We start from the raw sequence: 22,544 nt of genomic DNA on the forward strand, positions 1-22,544 counted from the left end.
GTTGCTTTATGTGATTTTTGTGAGGATCAAATGAAAGCATGTATTAACTTATTTAGTCCTTATTACCCTCATTTTACAACTGAAACTGAGAAACAGAGAGGTTTAGTATCTTGCTCAAAGACATACAAATAGTAAGTGGTATTTATACTCAAGTGGTGTGGCTTCAAAGGCTCCCTTAACTATATGTTATGCTGCCTCTATTTGGAAATGCTTTTGCAAGCTTTAGATAGATACTATCCAGATCTTAGCAGATTTTGTTAAGTGTCCAATACTGTACTGGGTTTATATTTAAAGGAATCCTAAGCCTGCACTTGAAGAGCTTATAATGTGGTTGGGGTGAAGAAATGTAACACAGAAAACAGCAATAATAGGGCAGCCTGTAAAATCACCATCTACCAGATAACTCTGTACATTTAATAAATATGTACCTTATTTTATTTGAATGCTCCCATACACAGCATAAAATCTAGTGCATAGTAGACATATAGTTAATGTTGATTGAATGTGGATGTCCTTAAATAATGTTATTCCCATTTTCACAGTGAGCAGACCTAGCTGATTATTTCAAAGAAAGAATTTCTTGTATTTTCTTTTTGTGCCAGGCAGTGGGCTTTTGGTTAATCCACTTAGGTGGTTAAGCAGTATCGTGACTGCCCCTCTTTTTAAAAAACTTTTTAATCTATTTTTTACAAATAAAAATTATATATATTTAAGGTTTACAAGGTGATATTTTGGTATATGTAGATACTGTGAAGTGATTACCACAATCAAACTAATTAACATATCCACCACCACCTTCACTTTTTATTTTTTTAATAATTTCATATTTACAAAATGGTTACAAGAATAGTATAAAGAACTTATGTATCTTTTTTAAAATATATTTTTATTGATTTCAGAGAGGAAGGGAGAGGGTGAGAGAGAAATAGAAACATCAATGATGAGAGAGAATCATTGACCGACTGCCTCCTGCACGCCCCACACTGGGGATCGAGCCCACAACCCAGGCATGTGCCCTTGAACCAGGGAATCGAACAGGGGACCTTTCAGTCCGCAGGCTGATGCTCTATCCACTGAGCCAAACTGGCTAGGGCAAGAACTTATATATCTTGCACCCAAATGTTAATATTTGCTTTATCATTCTCTTTCATAACATATATTCAGTATATATCATATGCATATATAATGTATATATAATTATTTTTTCTGAGCTATGTGAGAATAAATTGCCTTTAAATACACGAAAGTGTGTCCTTTCCCCTCCACCTACCTCCATAAAGGACAGATCTCTAAAAATAGGAAATTACATTGACACAATACTTTAACCTATAGAACTTATTCAGAATTCACAGTTAACCTAATAATATCCTTTAGAGCAATAAAAAATTTTGACTGCCTCTGTTTTAAACATTGTAATGAGTATGTGCTATATAACACTCAGTTCTGTATTTGGTTCCAAGAGAAATGTGAGCAGGTACCCTCTTCCCTGACTTAGTCATACAAGCAAAGCAAATGTCTTTGTTTGATATTCCTTCTCTTGTATGATTCAGTGGAGCAGCGTGACTTCATTGGAGTGGACAGCACAGGAAAGAGGCTGCTCTTCATGGCTAATGAAGCGGACTTGGATGAGGAGCTGGTCATTAAGGGATCCATCCTGCAGAAGTAAGCCCTAGGGTGTTTCTTATTGGCAATTCTTCATGTCTTAAAACAAAATAAAACCACCCAGTGGATGGGAAAGAGTTATGAAAACTAGATTATACTGTGTGAAATTAACAGAAGAATGTGAATGTTTTCTCATGAGACAGTATGAAGACTTTATTTCACCACACAAGCTTAGCTTTTCTGTGTCTTTTCTTGCCAAGGTAGAGTCAGATCCTGAATAGGAGTGGGGCAAAGCAGCTGTGGGGAGAACAGGGAACAGGACTGTTTTTCTGACAATGTTATAGAGCTTCCTTTTCTATACAAGTTACTATCTTAACCATTTTTTGAGTGTACATTTCACTAATCTTAGTATATTCACATTGTTGTGAAACAAATCTCCAGAACTTTTTTTATCTTGCAAATATGAAGTTCCATATCTATTAAACAATAACTCTCCATCTCTTCTCCCCAGCCCCTGGTAAACTACCATTCAACTTTCTGTTTCTATGAATTTGACTCCTTGCGATACTTCATATTAGTGAATCATAAAGTATTTGTCTTTTTGTGACTGGCTTACTTCATTTTGTGTAATGTTCTCAAGGTTCATCCATGTTGTAGCATGTATCAGAATTTCCTTCCTTTTTAAAAAAAAATATTTTTTTTAAATTAAATCTTTATTGTTCAGATTATTACTTTTGTTCCTCTTTTTTCCCCCCATAACTCCCTTCCTCCAAGTTCCCACCCCACCCTCCGCCCTCACCACCGCCCCCCACTGTCCTCATCCATAGGTGAACGATTTTTGTCCAGTCTCTTCCCGCATCCTCCACACCCCTTTCCCCCCCCAAGAATAGTCAGTCCATTCCCTTTCTATGTCCCATATTCTATTATAATCACCAGTTCACTCTGTTCATCAGATTATTTATTCACTTGATTTTTATTTTTTTATTATTATTATTTTTTTAATATATTTTATTGATTTTTTACAGAGAGGAAGGGAGAGAGATAGAGAGTTAGAAACATCGATGAGAGAGAAACATCGACCAGCTGCCTCCTGCACATCTCCCACTGGGGATGTGCCTGCAACCCAGGTACATGCCCTTGACCAGAATTGAACCTGGGACCTTTCAGTCCGCAGGCCGACGCTCTATCCACTGAGCCAAACCAGTTTCGGCTATTCACTTGATTTTTAGATTCACTTGTTGATAGATGCGTATTTGTTGTTCATAATTTGTATCTTTACCTTTTTCTTCTTCCTCTTCTTAAAGGATACCTTTCAGCATTCCATATAATACTGGTTTGGTGGTGATGAACTCCCTTAGCTTTTCCTTCTGTGAAGCTCTTTATCTGACCTTCAATTCTGAATGATAGCTTTGCTGGATAAGGTAATCTTGGTTGTAGGTTCTTGTTATTCATCACTTTGAATATTTCTTGCCACTCCCTTCTGGCCTGCATAGTTTCTGTTGAGAAATCAGCTGACAGTCGTATGGGTACTCCCTTGTAGGTAACTGACTGTTTTTCTCTTGCTGCTTTTAAGATTCCCTCTTTGTCTTTTGCTCTTGGCATTTTAATGATGATGTGTCTTGGTGTGGTCCTCTTTGGATTCCTTTTGTTTGGGGTTCTCTGTGCTTCCTGGACTTGGAAGTCTATTTCTTTCACCAGGTAGGGGAAGTTTTCTGTCATTATTTCTTCAAATAGGTTTTCAATATTTTGCTCTCTCTCATCTTCTGGCACCCCTATAATTTGGATGTTGGTACGCTTGAAGCTGTCCCAGAGGCTCCTTACACTATCTTCGTATTTTTGGATTCTTTTTTCATTTTGCTTTTCCGGTTGGGTGTTTTTTGCTTCTTTGCATTTCAAATCTTTGACTTGATTCTTGCGATCCTCTGGTCTGCTGTTGGGAGTCTGTATAATATTTTTTATTTCAGTCAGTGTATGCTTAATTTCTAGTTGGTCCTTTTTCATATCCTCGAGGGTCTCACTAGATTTCTTGAGGGTCTCACTAAATTTATCGATGGTTTCTAGAAAGTTCTTGAAAAACCTTAAAAGTGTGGTTTTGAATTCTATATCCTGTAGTTTGCTTTCCTCCATTTCTGTCATTTATGTCCTATTTCTTTGTCTCGGCATTTTTTTATGCTTCGCTGTGTCAATAGAGTGGCTTTCTGTGCTAAGTGTCCTATAGGACCCGGTGGCTCAGCCTGCCCAATTACCTGCGGTAGACACTCTTGGTGCACCCCCTTGTGGGCTTTGTGCACAGTCTTGTTGTAGTTAAGCCTTGATTGTTGTATGTAAAGCTGAGAGGATTTGACCTCCAGGCCAATTGGCTGTGAGAATCAGCTGTGTCTACGGTGGGAGAACTTCTGTGCTGAAGACACCCTTATGGGGCAAGACTTGCTTCAGTGGGGCTTTGGTGCTCACTGAGTCTGCCCCCTGAGTGTGTTCCTTATGGATCTGCGGAGTTATAATTGGATGGTCCCACTCTGACCACTAGGTACACTGGCTCTTGGATCTAAGGAGTTGCTAATCTAGCCCCTGCCTGAGGCCACCCTGCAGAAGCCAGCTGTAAAGCAATGTAAGTTGCCCTGGGGCCTTGGGCAGCTGCAGTTTGTTAAGTAATTTTCAGATTACAAAGGGCCAGGCCTTTCATATGCAAAAGCCTCCGTGCCCAGCTTGGGCGGGGCGGAGCCCCAGGAGGATCAACTGGGCGGGCAGAGCGAGCAGTATGGCTGCTCTCAGTCCTGTCCTCAGAGGCCCCAGCAATTGCTGCATGTGCCTCCGAGAGAAAGCTGCCCTCGAGTTCCTACCGATGCCAGACAGTCCCGTTTCTCCCATATGAGTCTGGGAGACTCGCCCGGAACTGGAGCTCAGAGCCTGAGACTCCCTCCCGATTGAAAAAGACAATTGTGTCCTCAGCCGCCAGCCCTCTCCGCATGCACCTCCGCACCTTTGTATTTTACTTCTGCACCGCACCTCCTCTGCGTCTCGGTATGCTTTTCTCTTTCCTTCTAGTTGTAGAATTTCCACTTAGCCAGCCTTCCTGTGGTTCTGGATGATGTCAGTTCTGTCTTAGTTGTATTTTTGAAGTCGTTATGCGAGGCAGCAATCTCCGGTGTTTACCTATGCCGCCATCTTGGTTTCTCAAGAGTCTAAAAAATATATATTGGCCAGCACTGGTTTGGCTCAGTGGATAGAGCGTCAGCCTGCGGACTGAAAGGTCCCAGGTTCGATTCCGGTCAAGGGCATGTACCTTGGTTGCGGGCACATCCCCAGTAGGACATGTGCAGGAGGCAGCTGATCTATGTTTCTCTCTCATCGATGTTTCTAACTCTCTATCCCATTCCCTTCCTCTCTGTAAAAAATCAATAAAATATATTTTAAAAAAAATAAAAATAAAAAATATATATTGATATTAATTTCCGAGAGGAAAGGAGAGAGAGAGAGACAGAAACGTCAGTGATGAGAGAGAATCATCAATTGGCTGCCTCCTGCACACTTGCCACTGGGGATGACGCCCACAACCCAGGCATGTGCCCTGACCAGGAGTCGAACCATTACCTCCTGGTTCATGGGTCAATGCTCAACCACTGAGCCATGCTGGCCAGGCTCCTTCCTTTTTAAGGCTGCATAATTTTCCATTGTATGTCTATACAACATTAAAAAAAATTTTTTTCATTAATCCTCACCAGAGGATTTTTTTCCCTCTAAAGAGTGGAAGGCAGGGAGGTGGTGGGGAGAAGAGAGAGATAAGCATCAATGCAAGAGAGATACATCGATTGGCTGCCTCCTGCACATGCCCCTACGAGGGCTGGGGATCGAACCTGCAATTCAGGTACATGCCCTTGACTGGGAATCGAACCCACATTCCTTCAGTATATGGGCTGACACTCTAACCATTGAGCGTACCAGCCAGTGCAAGAATTCATCTATCTTGTATCAAAATTAATAAAACAAGAATGAACAAGACCCAAAAGAATTAGCATGCCAGCTGTGCAAATATACACCAAACAAAATGAAAGCAAGAAAAATGCCCGGCAAAAGACAAAGAGCCTACCCTGAAAAATAATAACTCAATGAATAGAAAGAATTTCTTTACAACTCTACAACTATAAAACAACTCATTAAAATGTAGATTTTATAAATAAAATTTCAGTGATGAGATGATAAAACAACAAATTGAGGTAAAAGAGTATAGAGAACTAAGAAAATAGAGGACCAAGTAACTTAATTTCAGAGTTAACTAATAAATTTTAAAATAACAAATAACAGAATAGTAGACACCAATGAAAATCAAGTTATTGACATAAAGGAAAGGTTTGAGATATTCAGTGATTTAGATGAAAAAGAAAATGATTAATACAGAGAATCACCCCAGTGTGGCTCAGTGGTTGAACATTGACCCATGAACCAAGAGGTCACTGGTTTATAAAAATCAATAAATATTCTTTTTTTAAAAAAATATACAAGAGCTAATAAATATGATTAGAACACCATACATAGATGAGGTTGGAGATATCACACACAAAAATGGGGAATCTATGTTGTAAGGTTCTCAGTGTTCTTCTCCCACTTGGTTCCTAAATACTAGCAACCAGGCCTGCACCTGTCAAGCAAGGACAGAAGAGAATTCTTCTCTGGTATCAGACAGTCTAAGAGGAAAGACCTTAAGATACAAACATTGGGGAATTCCCAACAGATAACCCACCTCTTAGGTAATCCTACATTAAATTTCAAAGTTGAAAAAGCCCACCACATGTTCAGTGCTCCCAATCAGGTATTGCGTGCGTGCGCGCGCGCGCACACACACACACACACACACACACACACAAGAATTACCAGATGTAAACAGGAAAAAACAATAAATTAGCAGAGAAGAAAAAATCACCTTAAAGGGAAACATTATGAAGAGAAGAAAATGTCAAAAAAGGTAACATTATACAGAAAGATGTGTTTATTAATACTTGAGCCATCTGAATTCCACTACTTTAGGAGCTAAGAATACAATGTGAGCAAAACACACCAAAAACCTTGCTCTAATTGAGAGATGAGAGAATATTTCATTCATGAACCCAAAAGCTGTATGCTATCTTTAAAAGAACAAAAGAGAGTCCAGCTGGTGTGGCTCAGTGGTTGAGCATCGAACTATGAACCAAGAGATCATGGTTCAATTCCCGGACAGGACACATGCCTAGGTTGCGAGCTCGATCCCCAGTATGGGGCATGTAGGAGGCAGCTAATCAATGATTCTCTCTCATCATTGATGTTTCTATCTCTCTCTCCTCCATTCCTCTCTGAAGTCAATAAAAAATATGTATTTTTTTAAAAAGCCCAGATCTTCTGCTGGTTTCCTAAGACTAGATTGCATTTTTTGTTGTTGGCAGGTTTTTCCCTCCATTCTTCTAACTTGTAATCTACACCCCAGTGATTCAGGATTTTTGGAGTATAGTTGCAATAGGGCAGCTGGCTGGATAAATGAGCAATAAAATCTTCTTCCCCATATTCATATGACCCTCTGGGGCATTGTGCTCCTCCTGGCCTCAGTGGGATGGTGGGTAAAAGCTAATTAGATTCAGATTTTTTTTTAAAACATGTTTGAATATGAGAATCCAATACTTCCTATCCTTTTTTTAAACTTAATTTCCAAAAGTGAGGACTAGTTCCTATTAGTCAAACACTAAATCTTGAAAAAGGCCTTTGTGTATATATATCTGGGGTCACCAGAAACCTCTTGTTTTAAAGTTTTCTTACTTTTGTAGTGATTGTAGGAGAAAAGGACATTTGTTTTCTCCCTGTCAGAGAGGATGAAGTGTTTGCTTGATTGCAAGAAAATGTTCTGTTTTGTTGGGCTTCAGGCATATTTGGTCCTAGAAAGTGAGATAGTGTATGATGCTTGTTGGAGTAGGAATCCTGCTAAGCCTATAGTCAGGTACAGAAGCAGTCTCCCCAGCAAGCTGTCTAGTCATCAGGTAGTACTTGACTCCAGTGGGTCCAGATTCTTACTACCTCAGTGTATTTTTTTAAAAGCAGAAAACCTTTTCCAAATGTTGACTTGAAGTATTACTGACTTGGAGAGGCATTATATGTAGTGGAAAAGAATGTTGCTGGTAGAAGGAGCATGGGATTGGAAATTCGAGTCTAGAGAATTTGAAATTTAGTCTTGAGACAAACCAGCTATATGATCTCGAGCAAATCACTTTGCTTCTCTAAGCCTCAGTTTTTCCAACTAAAATTGACTTAGTTCTTTAAAGACGGTCTCCCCAGTTCTAAATTTCCTGTTTTATTTCGGAAAGACATGTGTTTTTAATATTTCATAAGTTAAAGGTATTTGTGCCAAATATTTAATAAGAAAATCATGTAGCTTTTCTCTAGTGTTGTGTTGTTTTCTTTTGAATACTAGTCAAGGGTTTTTTTTTTACTGGAAGATTAATGAAAAACTAAAACAAGCTTCTAAAGGATATATTTAAAATGGAATAAAATGTTCACACATTCGTCTTGGAAAGTTTAGACATTTATATCTGGGAAGACAAGGACTTGAATCAAATCTCGAAAATCATGGCCAAATTTGTATTGCTGGGATGATGAGATGATGAGAAATGGGTTTATATTCTTGATTATTTTCCCAATGGAAAGTCTTGAAATGCTATTTACTTAACATTAGTATCCCCATTGCTGCAAACCAGCCATAAATTCCTTAAGTACTTCTCTAATTTTGCAGTTTGCGGGGGGAGGAGTGCAGAGGGACTTGTAGAAGTCAGGATCAAGAACTTTGTCCAGCACACACAGTGAGACTTTTATTCTTATTTTTCTATACTTTTAACTCTCACGTCTATAAAGTCACATAGATAGGTTATTTGTAAAAGAACCCATGTCAGCATCCTTAAGCCTTTTCCTCAAGCCAATTCCTGATCATTTCAGGGCTTCTGCAGTACAAATCCAGTTGCTACTCAGCTTTCCTTAGAGCTGGTTTAGATTTCAGCTTTCTTGGATATGCTAAATCTGTTACCACCATCCTTCTGCTTGCCAGATTTCAAATATTGTTTCTATCCTCTCTTTTCCTAATCTTTGTTCTTGGGGGCTATGCCTTTTTAAAAATAGTAACACCTTTATTGTCACTTTAATGAGCTTTCAAAAGGAATAGGGCTTTATGCCTATATTTAATCTGCCATGTTTACCTAGAATCCTGTTTCCTTCATTTCAGTCCCATTATATCTTTCATTCCCTTACCAGCCCTTCCTGCTTGCCTCCCTACCCCCTCTCTCTTTCTATCCCTCACTTTTTTCTTCATCCAATCTAAAATATATGCTATATTACTTCAGGCATTTCCCTCCATATCCTCACTCATTGTCCTTTTCTTGTGTCTGCCCTCATAATCTTCAACTTTGGATTACTTTAACATCTACTTTGTCTACTTCTACATCTGTTCTATTAAAGACTTCAGCAGAAATATTATGCAATGTTGCAAATTGGCACCAACTTACAATGTTGTAAATTCATATTTCCAATCTTAGCTGAGCCCTTAGACCACTCCACATTCTTACATCTGTCCTGGACCACCTTCTCATTTCTCTCAGCAACTGTTCTCAACCCATTCCACTTTCCTGTCTCAGGAAATGACCCTGCCTACTCCTTCTGCAAGAAAATCCTGGCTACCAGATGCTGATTTTCCCAGCATACTATCCTACCCATGATTTTTTTTTTTAATATATTTTTTATTGATTTTTTACAGAGAGGAATGGAGAGAGATAGAGAGTTAGAAACATCGATGAGAGAGAAACATCGATCAGCTGCCTCCTGCACATCTCCCACTGGGGATATGCCTGCAACCAAGGTACATGCCCTTGACCGGAATCGAACCTGGGACCCTTCGGTCCGCAGACCGACGCTCTATCCACTGAGCCCAACCGGTTTCGGCCCTACCCATGATTTTATCTTCACTCAGACCCACCTTCAATTCCTTTTTTCTAACCTTAGAGGAAGAAGTTTCTGTCCTCCTATTTAAGACCAGTCCCCTAACTATGTCTGTACCCCATTTTCCTCTGCCTCCCCTGGAACTGCTCCATCAGTTTTTCCAACACTCTCCAGAATTTTCCAACTTTTCTTTCTACTATTTCTTCCCCCTCTACCTACAAACAGATTGCTTACAGGAAAAACTACAAATTCCTAATGCCCTCAATCATCTAACCAGGCTTACCTCTCCAGCCTTATATTTCACCATTTCTCAAATGCAACCCCATACTCGGCACTCCACCATAAGTTATGGAGAGTGGCTTATAGTTCCCTGACCTCTGCATTCCTTTTTACACCTCTGTCCTTTTGCTCTCACCATTCCGAGCACTTCTTCAGCCAGTTACCCTTTTCTCCCTGGCTCAATACCTGCTCTTCTTTTAAGACTCAGCTCATATAGCACTTCTCTGTGAAACTTCTTCTGACCATTTTCACACTAAGCAGAATTGAGAATTGACCCTTCTTCCTTTGTGCCCTCCTATAGTCTATAGAAATGTCTAGATAACATCTGGAACCCTTTATTGCTCTGGACTATAAGTTACACAAGGACAGTGATTGCTATCAGTCAGCCAGATCAACAATCAGAAAGGAAATCTAGATGTGGACAAGAGCAAGAACAAAACAAGGACCACATCTGTCTTTTATTGCCTTCAGTCTCATTGCTGTGGGTAATCTGCGGAAAAAGCTGGTATCCTTCACTACAGAGCTACACAGTGCTTGGCTCAGGACTCAAGAGAAGCTGAGGGAGGATATCTGTCAGGATCTAGAGGAGCTGCAGGACTGGATACTGTTCCATGCCTACTGGGTGAGCAAGTATATCAGTGACATCATGTGCAAGTAGACACAGTACTTGGCACCATCCATCGACCTTCATAGCATTGAAAATGTGACTACAGCTTTACTTCTGCCCCCTAAATGTCACACAGAATATCTCTTGGGTCCATCACTGACTCAGAACCTTTCAGAAAAGAGAATTTTGCATAAATAATTCCAGCTCAACTAAATCAAAACATACAAAACCAGCATAGCGTGTATATGTATAGTTATGTGCTGCTTAATGACAGGGATCCGTTCTAAGAAATGCGTCGTTAGGCGATTTTGTTGTTGTGCGACCATCATAGAATGCACTTACATAAACCTACATGGTACAGCCTACTACTCATCTAGGTTATATGGTATAGCGTATTGCTCCTAGGCTATGAGCCTATACAGAATGTTACTATACAAAACAACACACAAGTTTTGTAAATCAACCACAAGAGAAAATGATACAACCCTAGACAGTTTTGTTCAGTGGATAGAGCGTCAGCCTACAGACAGAAGGGTCCTGGGTTCGTTTCCAGTCAAGGGCATATAACTCGGTTGCAGGCTCCTCCCCACCTGGGCCCTGGTCGGGGCTCCTGCGGGAGGCAACCAATGGATGTCTTTCTCTCACATCAATATTTCTCTCTGTCTTTCCCTCTCCCTTCCACTCTCTCTAAAAATCAGTGGAAAATATCCTCAAGTGAGGATTAAAAAGAAGAAAAAAGAAAGCGAAAATGATGCAATCCAGAAACACGATAAGTATGAGATGTGTGAGCCAGCTGCTCTTGTAACACGGCACACTGTTTTACAGCAAGAGTATACGCTAAAGTAATGATAAAAAGTACGGTATAGTAAACACATAAACCAGTAACATGGTCAGTTACTATCATTATCTGTATTATGTACTGTACATAATTGTATGTGCTATACTTTTATATGGCTGACAGCACTGTATGTTTGTTTACTCCAGCATCACCACAGACTTGTGAGTAATGAGCTGTGCTGTGACCTTACGATGGCTATGACGTCAATAGGCCATTGGAATTTTTCAGCTTGGTTATAATCTTATGGAACCACTGTTGTATATCTGGTCTGTTGTTGACTGAAACATTGTTATGCAGCACATGACTGTTTACTTAAAACAGTAACTTTCCATGGTTTTTTATCACCTAAGAGACAAAATCCAAACTCCTTAACTTGACATCTAAGAGTCAGAGAAGGCTTTTTGTGCTCTGGCCTCTGCCTAGCTCTCCAGCTTTAATTTTTACCATTTATCCTGGGATTTTTTTCATTACTACTTTGCCTTTGCATATACTAGTTCCTTGATCTGAAATATTCTTTTCCTGCTTTGACTGCCTAGCAAATGTATCCTCCTCTTTCAGAACCCACCCAAGCTTCATCCATCCCTGAGAAACCTTATCCTATGCCTGCTTCTTTAGACATCTCACTACATCCTCTTCTGTACTGAGCTCCCTCCATTAGTATGTACCACAGTATACTATAAAAAGTTTTCTAACATGTAGTCTTCCCTACTAGATTGTGAACTCCTAAGGAGCTCTGTTTATTTCAGCTCTGTGTCCCTGGTACCAAAGCACAGTACCTGGCTCATGATGGTAATTATAATGGTTATTTAATGAGTGCCCGATATACAAATACCAAGTACACACTTCAAGTAATTTCTAACCATCCTAATAACTCTGCAACAAGTAGGTAATATGATAGATCTCAATGTTTGTTAAATAGAATAAATTAATGAATAAATTATCTATTATCTAAGATTAAAATTTGCAATCATTTTCCAACTTTCTCTTAAGGGAGTGGAACTTTCTCTGTAACTGAAATCTTCTATAGAAGCCTAAGATATAAACTTAGAATACAGGGTTATCCTTATTCAGGCTTCCCTTAGCAGGTCCTGAAGCACCTCCACAAAACTCTAGGACTAACTGAAGCACCACACTCTGTTTTATAATAAGAAACTGGCATGAAGAAAGATTTTGTCGTATTTAGTGGTGAGGTCAGAACTAGAGCGCTCTTAGCCATTGCTCTTTTTACTACACCAAGCTGCCTTTCAACTTTGATTTAGCTCACTATTAAGCCAATGATATCATCACAGAATATAGGTGGTCATTAGTCTCAAGATATTGAATATACTAGAGACATAGGAGATGATTTTGTGTTATACACTTCTACCTTTCCCTATACACATAACCTGAGACCTGCTTCCTTTTTTTTTTTTTAATCCAAAATGTACTTATTGGGATGGTTTGCCACTCACCTTGATTCTGGGTGCTTTTAGTGCTGCTTCCTTCTGAAGGAACATCCTCAGGAAGCCTTGCTTTTCCTCCTGTAGGCTGGCAGAGGACAGTGGGACAGCCAACACAAAAGTACCGTTTGTTCATGGTTGAAGGTGGTGGTGATTTTATAGACTCCTGGGCATTTCACACCCTTGAAGTAGGAATTGGGGCTCTGCACCAGGTACTTCTTGTGTTTCCTCTTCTCTCTGGGAAGGGATGAAGGAGATCCTTAGCAAGAAGAAAGTTGCCGTGGGGAAGTTGTCACCGCTGGAAAGCAAAACCTACTTCCTTTAGAATAAAGATCAAAATCTTTAACATGGCCTAAAACCTCTCCAGCCTCATCTGTGTATCTCCCCATCTTGTTATCTGTGTTTCGTCAGCACTGGGCATCTTTAGTTCCTCACACTCACCAATCTGCCTCAAGGTCTTGTCACCAGCTATTTTTCTCTGCCCCGAGTGCCCATCTTAGTTGCTATGCCCCTTTCACTTGGCTATCTCTCTCCCTTCCTTCAGGTCTAAGCTGAAAGGGAAACTTCCCATATCTCTCAGCCTGAGTGAAGTCCCCCATTATATGCTTCTGTAGCATTCTGTGCTGCCTTTTACAGTTATTGCATACTTGCAATAATTTATGTTCCGGTAAACTGTAAGCTTCATGCGGGGTCATGTCCACTTTGTTTACTGTTATATCCCAAGTGCCTGGCATATAGTAGGTATTCAATTAATGTGAACTAAAATAATTTCCTTTTGTTTTTCTGTCAGTACAATGAAGAGAAGCACTTTTACTGTCTGCTGCTTTGAGTCCAGGGCTCTCACTTCAACACTGCCTTTCTAGGAGAGGGCCTGAGCACCGACGGGGCCAGAGCCACGCTGCTGCATAGGCAGACCTTCGGTTTGGTAGCTCCATGTGCACTCCTAACGATCAACAGCCTGTCTTTCCTGCCCCTTCCCCTGCCATCAAGAGCAGGCATTTGGGGTGGTATGGCAAGTGCTTTTTTATAAAACAGCTACCAGGTACTTAGGCAACAGGTACTTGCCCCAAAATCTGCCTCATTAGAATTGTAGATAGCTAGTAAGTAGCCATGCATCGCTTCTCGGCCTTTTGGCTAAGATCAAGTGTAGTAAGTAGCCATGCTTCATGGGTCATCTTCTTTCCTCTACTTCTGAGCAACCTTGATTATTTCAAGCATACCTTGGTCTTTAATTTCTTTTAAATTATAATGATTAGGTAGTAGGAAATTAGCTCTGACTCTTCGGGGGTGGGGAGGAGAGATGTTTTTTTATTGGAATAGGTTTCAGATTGCCAAATAAAGTAGAAGGTGACTGTCTGAGGAAGGTTGTTTGTATTGTTGCATTGAACCCTTCAAGATGGCTAAGTTATCTTGGGAGGTTTTTGTCCTCATTGGAATTGTTGCTTCTGGTTCTTATGCGTTACTGACCTGCTTTCATGGAGCCTTTCCTGGCAAGTCACAGAAGACCTTTATGTTTGTTCCAAAATGAAACCTCCTTCAATGATAATGCTGGAGCTCATAGCCAATCCCAGACCAATATAAGGTCATATACTCCATGCCCCTGGCTCATTTTGTTTGTTACCTAAGAAGTTCCTGCGACTTACATTGATCACAGGACAGAAATGGTTGTGCTGGAGGCAAGATGATGTTGTCTCTAAACCCTCTGCTATTCTCCTCCTGTCACCTCTGCTCACACCCTCGAACAGGCCACTTTCTCCTGTGCTCTCTGGCACAGCTACAGCTTTCATCGCTGTCCAGTGGAAGGTGCGAGCATCAGGGTTGCAGCCTTGTGTGCTGTCTCCTCCATGGGGGAGCACCGTGGGCAACTTGCCCTCCATCCTCCCAGCTCCTGTAGCAGCTGGTACCAGTGACCCTGCCAAGGAGCTAGGAGCATTTCTTAATATCTGCTTTCCTGCTTCCCAAGAATGTATGAGGAAACTTGAAGGCAGGTTGATAAAGAATTCTCTCTCCCTCTCCCTTCCAGTCTCTCTAAAAATCAATGGAAAAAATACCCTCGAGTAAGGATTAACAAAAAAAATATATTTTTTTTATGTTAATTAAAGAGAAGAAAAAAACCCATGGGAGTTTCACAAATGATCTTATAGACTTTAAAGATTAAATTTTTATACCACATCTTGAACTTTTATTGTTATTTTATCATTGAAAGGATTCCCACAAATTTTTCACATATTTTATTTTTTATTGTAATGGACTTTTCCTGTGCTTGGGAAATTATGTTTTAAATTACTTTACAAACATAAAATTTCAAGAATTTCTAATTATCTTACTCATTTCTATTTACTAATTTCTTGTTTAAATTTATATTTTATTGATTTTTTACAGAGAGGAAGGGAGAGGGATAGAGAGATAGAAACATCGATGAGAGAGAAACATCAACCAACTGCCTCCTGCACACCCCCTACTGGGGATGTGCCCGCAACCAAGGTACATGCCCTTGACCAGAATCGAACCTGGGACCCTTCAGTCCACAGGCCGATGCTCTATCCACTGAGCCAAACCAGTTAGGGTAATTTCTTTTTTTTTTTAAATATACTTTTATTGATTTCAGAGAGGAAGGAAGAAGGAGAGGGAGAAACATTAATGATGAGAGAGAATCAATGATCTGCTGCCTCCTGCATGCTCCCCACCGGGGATTGAGCCTGCAACTTGGACATGTGCCCCTGAATGGAATCAAACCTGGGACCCTTCAGTCAACAGGCTGACACTCTATCCCAGGGGTGGGCAAACTTTTTGACTCGAGGGCCACAATGGATTCTTAAACTGGACCGGAGGGCCGGAACAAAAGCATGGATGGAGTGTTTGTGTGAACTAATATAAATTCAAAGTAAACATCATTACATAAAAGGGTACGGTCTTTTTTTTTTTTTAGTTTTATTCATTTCAAACGGGCCAGATCCGGCCCACGGGCCGTAGTTTGCCCACGGCTGCTCTATCCACTGAGCCAAACCAGCCAGGGCTATTTACTAATTTCTTACTTTATGTTATACAAACCCAAAGCCTCTCTGGCTCAGAACTGTCTGCCAGTTACCCAGGTATTACTGACACTCTTTGAGGCTTTTAGGTTTTGTTTATTTTGTTTTAAAATATCAATCCTTATTTCTCATGTAATTCAAAAATAATAGAGTGAAATAAGAAACCCACCTCTTTGGCAACTTAAATGCAATTAGTTTCCCAGTTCCAAGATTTACATTCACTACAAATTTGATATGAAAGGAAAAAAATATATCTGAATTGCCCATCTCTATTTCTTCATTGTCTTTCATATTTGTACCTAATTCTCTAGCCTTGAGTATTCTAAATTTTGGGGACATTTTTTTCTTAAAAATGGGAGAATTTTTTTAACCTACTTTATGGGGCGAGAGTAAAAAGTTGGAAGAAATATTTATAAGCTATAAAATGCTATATGAATGCTTGTGCCATATATGCTAGGAATTGATAACAGTTTACAAGATGGTTATTCAGAATTTTAATTTATTCCTTTCCTGGCTGTTTTATAGCAGTTGACCTCTGCTATAAAAATGAGAGTGACATATCTACTTCATGAGGTAGTTGTGAGGATTCAGTAAGTATAGGTAGAGTGTGTTGAATGATTCAGGGAATTTGTAAACCAAGAGACTGAACAGGAGAGTGCAACTTTCCAAATTGGTTAGATCAAGGAAGAGAATTATCGGTGTGGACTTCAGGGAAAACCCTGGTAACCACATTCATCCTGAGGAATTTCTTAGAAATCAAGAATCTCAGAAAGTTAGGATTGAGAAGTAGCTTCTCCTTTCTTCTTCATCATCATTGTATATATTAATTGGCTTGTGTGTGGAATGTATGTGTTATAGGTGTGGAATAATAAGTCTGACTCCTCTGTTGCTCTTTTCAAAGATTTTGTTTGCCTTTCTCCCCAAAATAATGGAAGCCCAGGGTAGTGCACCTTAATTTATTTGATAAATTACTTCTAGGGTGTCTCAATCCCATGAGAATAATTTTCCTTAAAGCTATAAGCCAGTCAAAGCAAAGTAACAGAGTAGAAGAAAAATGACAACCAGGCAGCTATGATTGGAATCTTTATTTTCCACTCTTTTCTCCTTCCTCTTAACTGTCTGTTTTTATTAAGTAAAATGACCTTGGAAATTACAAACATGACATTTCTTTCTTTTTATTACCCTCGCCTAAGGACATGCTTTCATTGATTTTAGAGATAAAAGAAGGGAGAGAGAGAGAAAGTGAAACATCGATGGGTTGCCTCAGGTACCTATTGAACGTGCCATATGAGCTTCCACCGGAGCTCAAACCCAAAATCCAGGCATATGCCGTGACTGGGAATCGAACCACAACCTCTCAGTCCATGGGTGACACACTGGTCAGGGCAAGCATGACATTTCTTGAGACTGAAACCAAAATCGCAAACTAAAATAGACGGCAATCAGGCAGATGCCTTAAGTTGACCTAATTTATTCACTTGTTTGTTTATTCAATAACTATTTATTAACGTTTACTCTGTGTGAAATACAATGCTAAGAGCTCAATCTACAAAGATAAATCTCTGTTCTCAGGGAATTTTCAGTCTAGTGCAGTGGTCAGCAAACTGCAGCTTGCGAGCCACATGCGGCTCTTTGGCCCCTTGAGTGTGGCTCTTCCACAAAATACCACTTGCGGGTGCACACATACAGTGCGATTGAAACTTCGTGGCCCATGCGCAGAAGTCTATATTTTGTGAAAGAGCCAAACTCAAGGGGCCAAAGAGCCGCATGTGGCTCGTGAGCCACAGTTTGCTGACCACTGGGAGAGACAAATAAATAGGCAATTATCTTAGTGTATGATAAGTTGTCTGATATAGGTGGGCATAAGTGTGAGAGCACAAACTTGGGTGAAGGTTTCCTGGAGGAAGTACAACTGGGGTAAGTCCTGATGAATAAATAAGAGTGGGAGTTAGAGAGTATTCGTAGAATTTTACTTCAGCGTCTGTGAAAATGGAGTAACACAAGCCAAATCCTGGAGTAAAGTATGGCCTGCAGGAAGTGGGGCAGTTGAAGTAGAAGCAGGAAAAGGTCAGTGACAAGATTTGTGTGTAGGAGCAATAGAATAGAAGGTGGCTTGCCAGTGATTTGATGGCTTATTGATTTTGGTTTAATGTCTTTAGAAGCCTAAAAGCCTCATAAAATGTGAAATAGGGTTTCTTTAAAGAAAAGACCTGTTCTGTGGTTGGATCAGAGCTAGTATCCACCATCTTGATCTCCCCAGGATGGGGTATAGGCAACATAGCTCTTAAAATTTTTCTGTTGCCGCCCAGCTGGTGTGCCTCAATGGTTAAGCATCGACTTATGAACCAGGTCATGATTGAATTCCTGGTCAGGGCACATGCCCAGGTTGTGGGCTCAATCCCACATGGGGGGCCATGCAGAAGGCAGCCAATCAATGATTGTCTCTCATCATTGATGTTTCTATCTCTTTCCCTCTTCCTTCCTCTCAGAAATCAATAAAAATATATTTAAAATATTTTTTAAAAGAAAATGAAAAATAATTTTTTCTAATGCCTACTACCTAATAATATGATAGAACCCATGTTACCTGATTGTGAGCCCCTTCTCTCTTTTCTTTTTGCAGGCACCCTAGAATACGTTTCCACACAGGCCTTGTGGACGCCCATCTCTACTGCATGAAAAAATACGTTGTGGACTTCCTAATGGAAAATGAGTAAGAAAGAGGGGGGTAGAGTCAGGTCCACAGTGCTAAAGCTACTGTCTGACTTAGGTAACAGTTTTAAACCTTGATAATGTTAGGTAACCAGTTTTTATAAATTACAATTTATTTTCACCTTTGTTCTAGAAATGAAATCATGTTATCAGCATCCTGTTATTTTGTCTGTACCACAGAGTCCCCCACTTGTATTTTTGGGATCTATGTTATAATAAACCAGAAAAATATTTTTATAAAACTATTAGTAACCTATGATGCCTCTTTCTGCACAGCTCCAAGCTGTTCTTGCTTCCTTCTGTAAGGGTGAGCTCCCCAACTCTAGTGCTATTTGTCTCTAAGTAGATGTCCTTTCCCTAGGCAATTATCCCATAGATGGGCCCTCTTGGCAAAGGGCCAGAGAATTCTCTGAGAGGAGGGAAAAAAGAAGAGCAAGTTTCTCTCCAATGTTGGAAAAGAAGTCTACCTCACTGAGTGAACAAATTTTTGTACTTTTCTGATTTTGCTTTGAGAACAGAACTGTGGGCTTTAACAATTCCCAGAGACTGTGTCTGCTAGATCACAGGACTTGGGTTTCCAGAGGGAAAACCTCCTTTTGCTATTGGTCTCAAGGACTTTTGATAGGAAATACAACTAGAGTCCTCAGGGGAACAGGTGGGAAAAGATTTAATAAGCATATGGGTAAGAAGAGGAGCAGCTCCTCTCCCTTGAAAATCCAGCTCCACCCATCTCATACAAAAGCAGAGAAAGTAATGTGATGAACTCCCATAGATCCATCACACCGCTTCAATAATTATCAATTCATGGCCAATCTTGTTTTATACCCATCTATACAACATCACACCAGATTATTTTAAAGCAAGTCATTATGATATAACTTCATCTGTAATTTCAGTTGAATTATCTCTAAATATTTCAGTATGTATCTCTAAAACATAAACAATATTTTTCTGTTTTAAACAAAGACCTATACCATTATAAAGACATAGCAGGACAAATTAGAATGGTACTCGAGGGAGATTCTTTATTCCTGGCTGATATAGTGGAGGTCTTGTCTGAAAGTTGTGGGAGATAGGATTGAGTAGGTTGGTGAGAGCAGCATGTAGAAGACCTTGAAAGCTAAGCAGGGAGTTATAGGTCTTTAAACAGAATAGTCCCATATGGAATGAGCAATGATATAACCTGGCAGGAGAACATAGATGATTCTGGGTGGGAAAGGGAATCCTCCAAGGGAAGTAGGGGTCATTTATAATTATCTAGCTATGGAGTGATGACTTATTTATGGATGGAAAGGAAAAAGTAAATCTAGGAGATGCAACTTCAAGAAAAGACTGCTTTAGCAATCCTTTGTTATTTTTCACCTATGAAAGTTAGCATATTCTGCCCTGTGCCTTTTTTAGTTGTTGGCATGTTAATTCTTCCACCAAAATTCTTTGAAATTAGATACCTACTGGATTTGTAAGGCATTCGGTATACAGGGGTGGACAAAAGTAGGTTAACAGTTATGCATACACAAAACACAGTTTACTCTTGATTATTTGTTCTTTTTTTATTATTCTTTTATTATTTATGTATTATTTTCCAGATGAGCAACTGTAAACCTACTTTTGCTCACCCCTGTATGTTTGGTGAATGGAAGGAAAGGAAATGTACTAACAGTTCAAACAGCAGAAGTAATTTGGTACATCAGCAATGAAAAAAGAGATGAGGATTTCTGCAGTTGACTAAGTTAAAAAAAAACAACTATTCTGTCTACTCTTTGCTAATGTATTCCAATTACTTTTCAGAAAAGATTTTACCAGTTTATACTCTGACTCCCTTTGAGAGTAACTCTCATCTCACAGCACCCTTAGTAGTAATGAGAATTATTTTAAATCTGCTAATTTGATTGGGGGTTAGAAATTGCAACTTGTTTTAATTTTTATTTCTTTAAAAATATTTTTATGTTTCTTGAACTTTTGTATCTATTTAGGCTATTAATCCTTTGTCCTATTGGTAGTAATTATTTTTTCTTTTTAACTTGGTCGAGTTGTTTATTTACAGCTAGTAGTCAAGTCTGTTGTTCTGTGTGATTTCTTATGTCTTAGGGGCTTATAATTTCATGAGGTGGGTGTTTCTGGGAAGGTTGTACAAGAGGAAAGGGAGAGAGTGAGGTTGCCTGAGCTCAGGGCAGTGAGTGGACCCAGCTGCCAGTCTTCGGCCCCAAGGTCAGGATGTTCACGATGATTGTTCACAGTGGCCTGTCCCACTTCTTAGCACAGCTTTGAGCTGTCTCTACTTTGAGTAGGAAACAGGAAGAATACTTTTGGCCTCCATTATGCTGCTAAGCCAACTGCGTTAAGGGAATTGACCTGATGTTCAGTACCAGCAGAGGCAGGTGGGAACTGGCAGGACTGCTTCACGTCCTCTCCTCATATCACTGGCTGATCTCCTTGAAGGGCTCTGCCTAACGGGCTGTGTGCCAAGGCTTGTTTGCTTGCATCTTGCAGTGACAGTTTTGTTTGGTCCGTAATGTAAATGTCATGGCTCTGAAGTCCCCCAGCTGTCCATGCTTTGTTATTTCTTCAAAGGGAACTGACTTGTTTTCCACCAGAGGGGACCAAGGAACATTTGCTACCCACACTGGTTTGATGCATTAAAGGGGAGGAAAAGAGCCAAAAGCAAATGTTGTTTCATTCTTTGTATTCATATGGAAATTTTTAATCTCCATCAAAGGAGCAGAAGAAAAATCACATTGAAATTCAATACAGGAGCTTCCAGCTTACACAGAATTTTTCAAAGATGTTTGACTTGATCCTTTACAAAATGACAAAAACCATGAACTGTGTAGCTTCAGGGTTCATAACTTTACTTACCCTCCTCAGCCTCTGCCTCTGTCTTCCTTCCTACCTATACTCCATCTGTGTGGTCCTGTGTCAGCCTGAAGAGCTTCTTTGAATGGGAATTGGGGGTGGAGGGAGTATACTAGTAGAGCAGCAATCAGATTTATAGAGCTGTTTTTAGAGTCTTGTTACTTACTAGTCTACCTGCCTTTAGTCTCCTTATTCCAGGCCTATTTCCACTGCTGCCAGAATTATCTTACTAAGAAATAAAACTGATCATGTCATTTTCCTGCTTAAAAACTACCACAAAAAGCTTCCATGGTCTGCCTCCCTTATTACCTAATCAGCCTCATCTCCTTCTATCCTTCTCCACTGGATTACGCCTTATTTTAAGTCAGAAACGATATATTTCAAAGGCCTGGCACAGTTACTGGCATATTAATAGATGCTTGTTAAATGCTAATTAAATTAATTCATAATTTAAAGTTCTAACAAGGTCACAGTGTGAGAGAGAAAATTAAAAATTATGTGCAAGTCTTTCATCCCTCTGTGGTTTCATTTCCTTTGCTCGGTAAAAATCAAACATGTACTCACTGTACTAAGGATCAGGTCCCTTCATCCCTGTTACAGATTCCTGTCTCAATAACCCATCTGGAAGCACCATGCTTCCTGAGACCCAAAAAGGCCAAATGAAGGAGAGTTCCAAAGCTCTTAGCCAAAGTAACCTACTACTTGTAATGTAATGCAATGTAAAAATAGTGCTGGAATTTTTTTGCTCCTGGAAGTTCTTTTATACATTGATCTTTGATCTTAATTTCTGTAAGTAATTACAGAATGTGATTACATAAAAGTAAACTGAAGTTAACTTTGTTGTAGAAATTCTTTGATAGCCATTGATAAATAAGTACATTTAATATGAGGGAGCCCACTCTTTTTATTGTTTAAGATATTACATATGTTGCCTTTTTCCCCGATTGCCCCCCCACCCGCCACTCCTTCCCCCAGGACAAGCCCCCACCGCCCCAGTGTGTGTCCATCGGTTATGCTAATATACATGCATACAAGTCCTTTGGTTGATCTCTTACATCCCTCCCCTACCTTCTCTCGACGGTTGGACTGTCTGTTCAGTGTTTCTTAGTCTCTGGATCTATTTTTGTTCATCAGTTTATGTTGTTCATTATATCCCACATATGAGTGAGATCATGTGATATTTATCTTTCTCCGGGAGCCCACTCTTAAGTAGATGGAAGTGTTACTGGACGGGACCAGCC

The 22,544-nt window shown here is 39.8% G+C and overlaps 1 protein-coding gene and 1 pseudogene across 1 annotated transcript in view; both read left to right on the forward strand.

The window, feature by feature from the left end:
- EIF2B3 (eukaryotic translation initiation factor 2B subunit gamma) overlaps nt 1-22,544 on the forward strand; it is a 93,925-nt gene that overhangs the window by 40,719 nt on the left and 30,662 nt on the right. The window contains exons 5-6 of the mRNA XM_070404887.1: nt 1,551-1,662; nt 18,362-18,451. Coding sequence (XP_070260988.1) covers nt 1,551-1,662; nt 18,362-18,451 — 202 coding nt within the window. The remainder of the gene's footprint in view (nt 1-1,550; nt 1,663-18,361; nt 18,452-22,544) is intronic.
- On the forward strand, nt 13,821-13,983 carry LOC139004800 (U2 spliceosomal RNA; annotated as a pseudogene).

The sequence above is a fragment of the Myotis yumanensis genome, unplaced genomic scaffold (genome assembly GCF_028538775.1).
Source record: "Myotis yumanensis isolate MYYU_CA2020_CCGP unplaced genomic scaffold, mMyoYum1.0.hap1 SCAF_2, whole genome shotgun sequence".
In the NCBI taxonomy this organism is placed as follows: Eukaryota; Metazoa; Chordata; class Mammalia; order Chiroptera; family Vespertilionidae; genus Myotis; species Myotis yumanensis.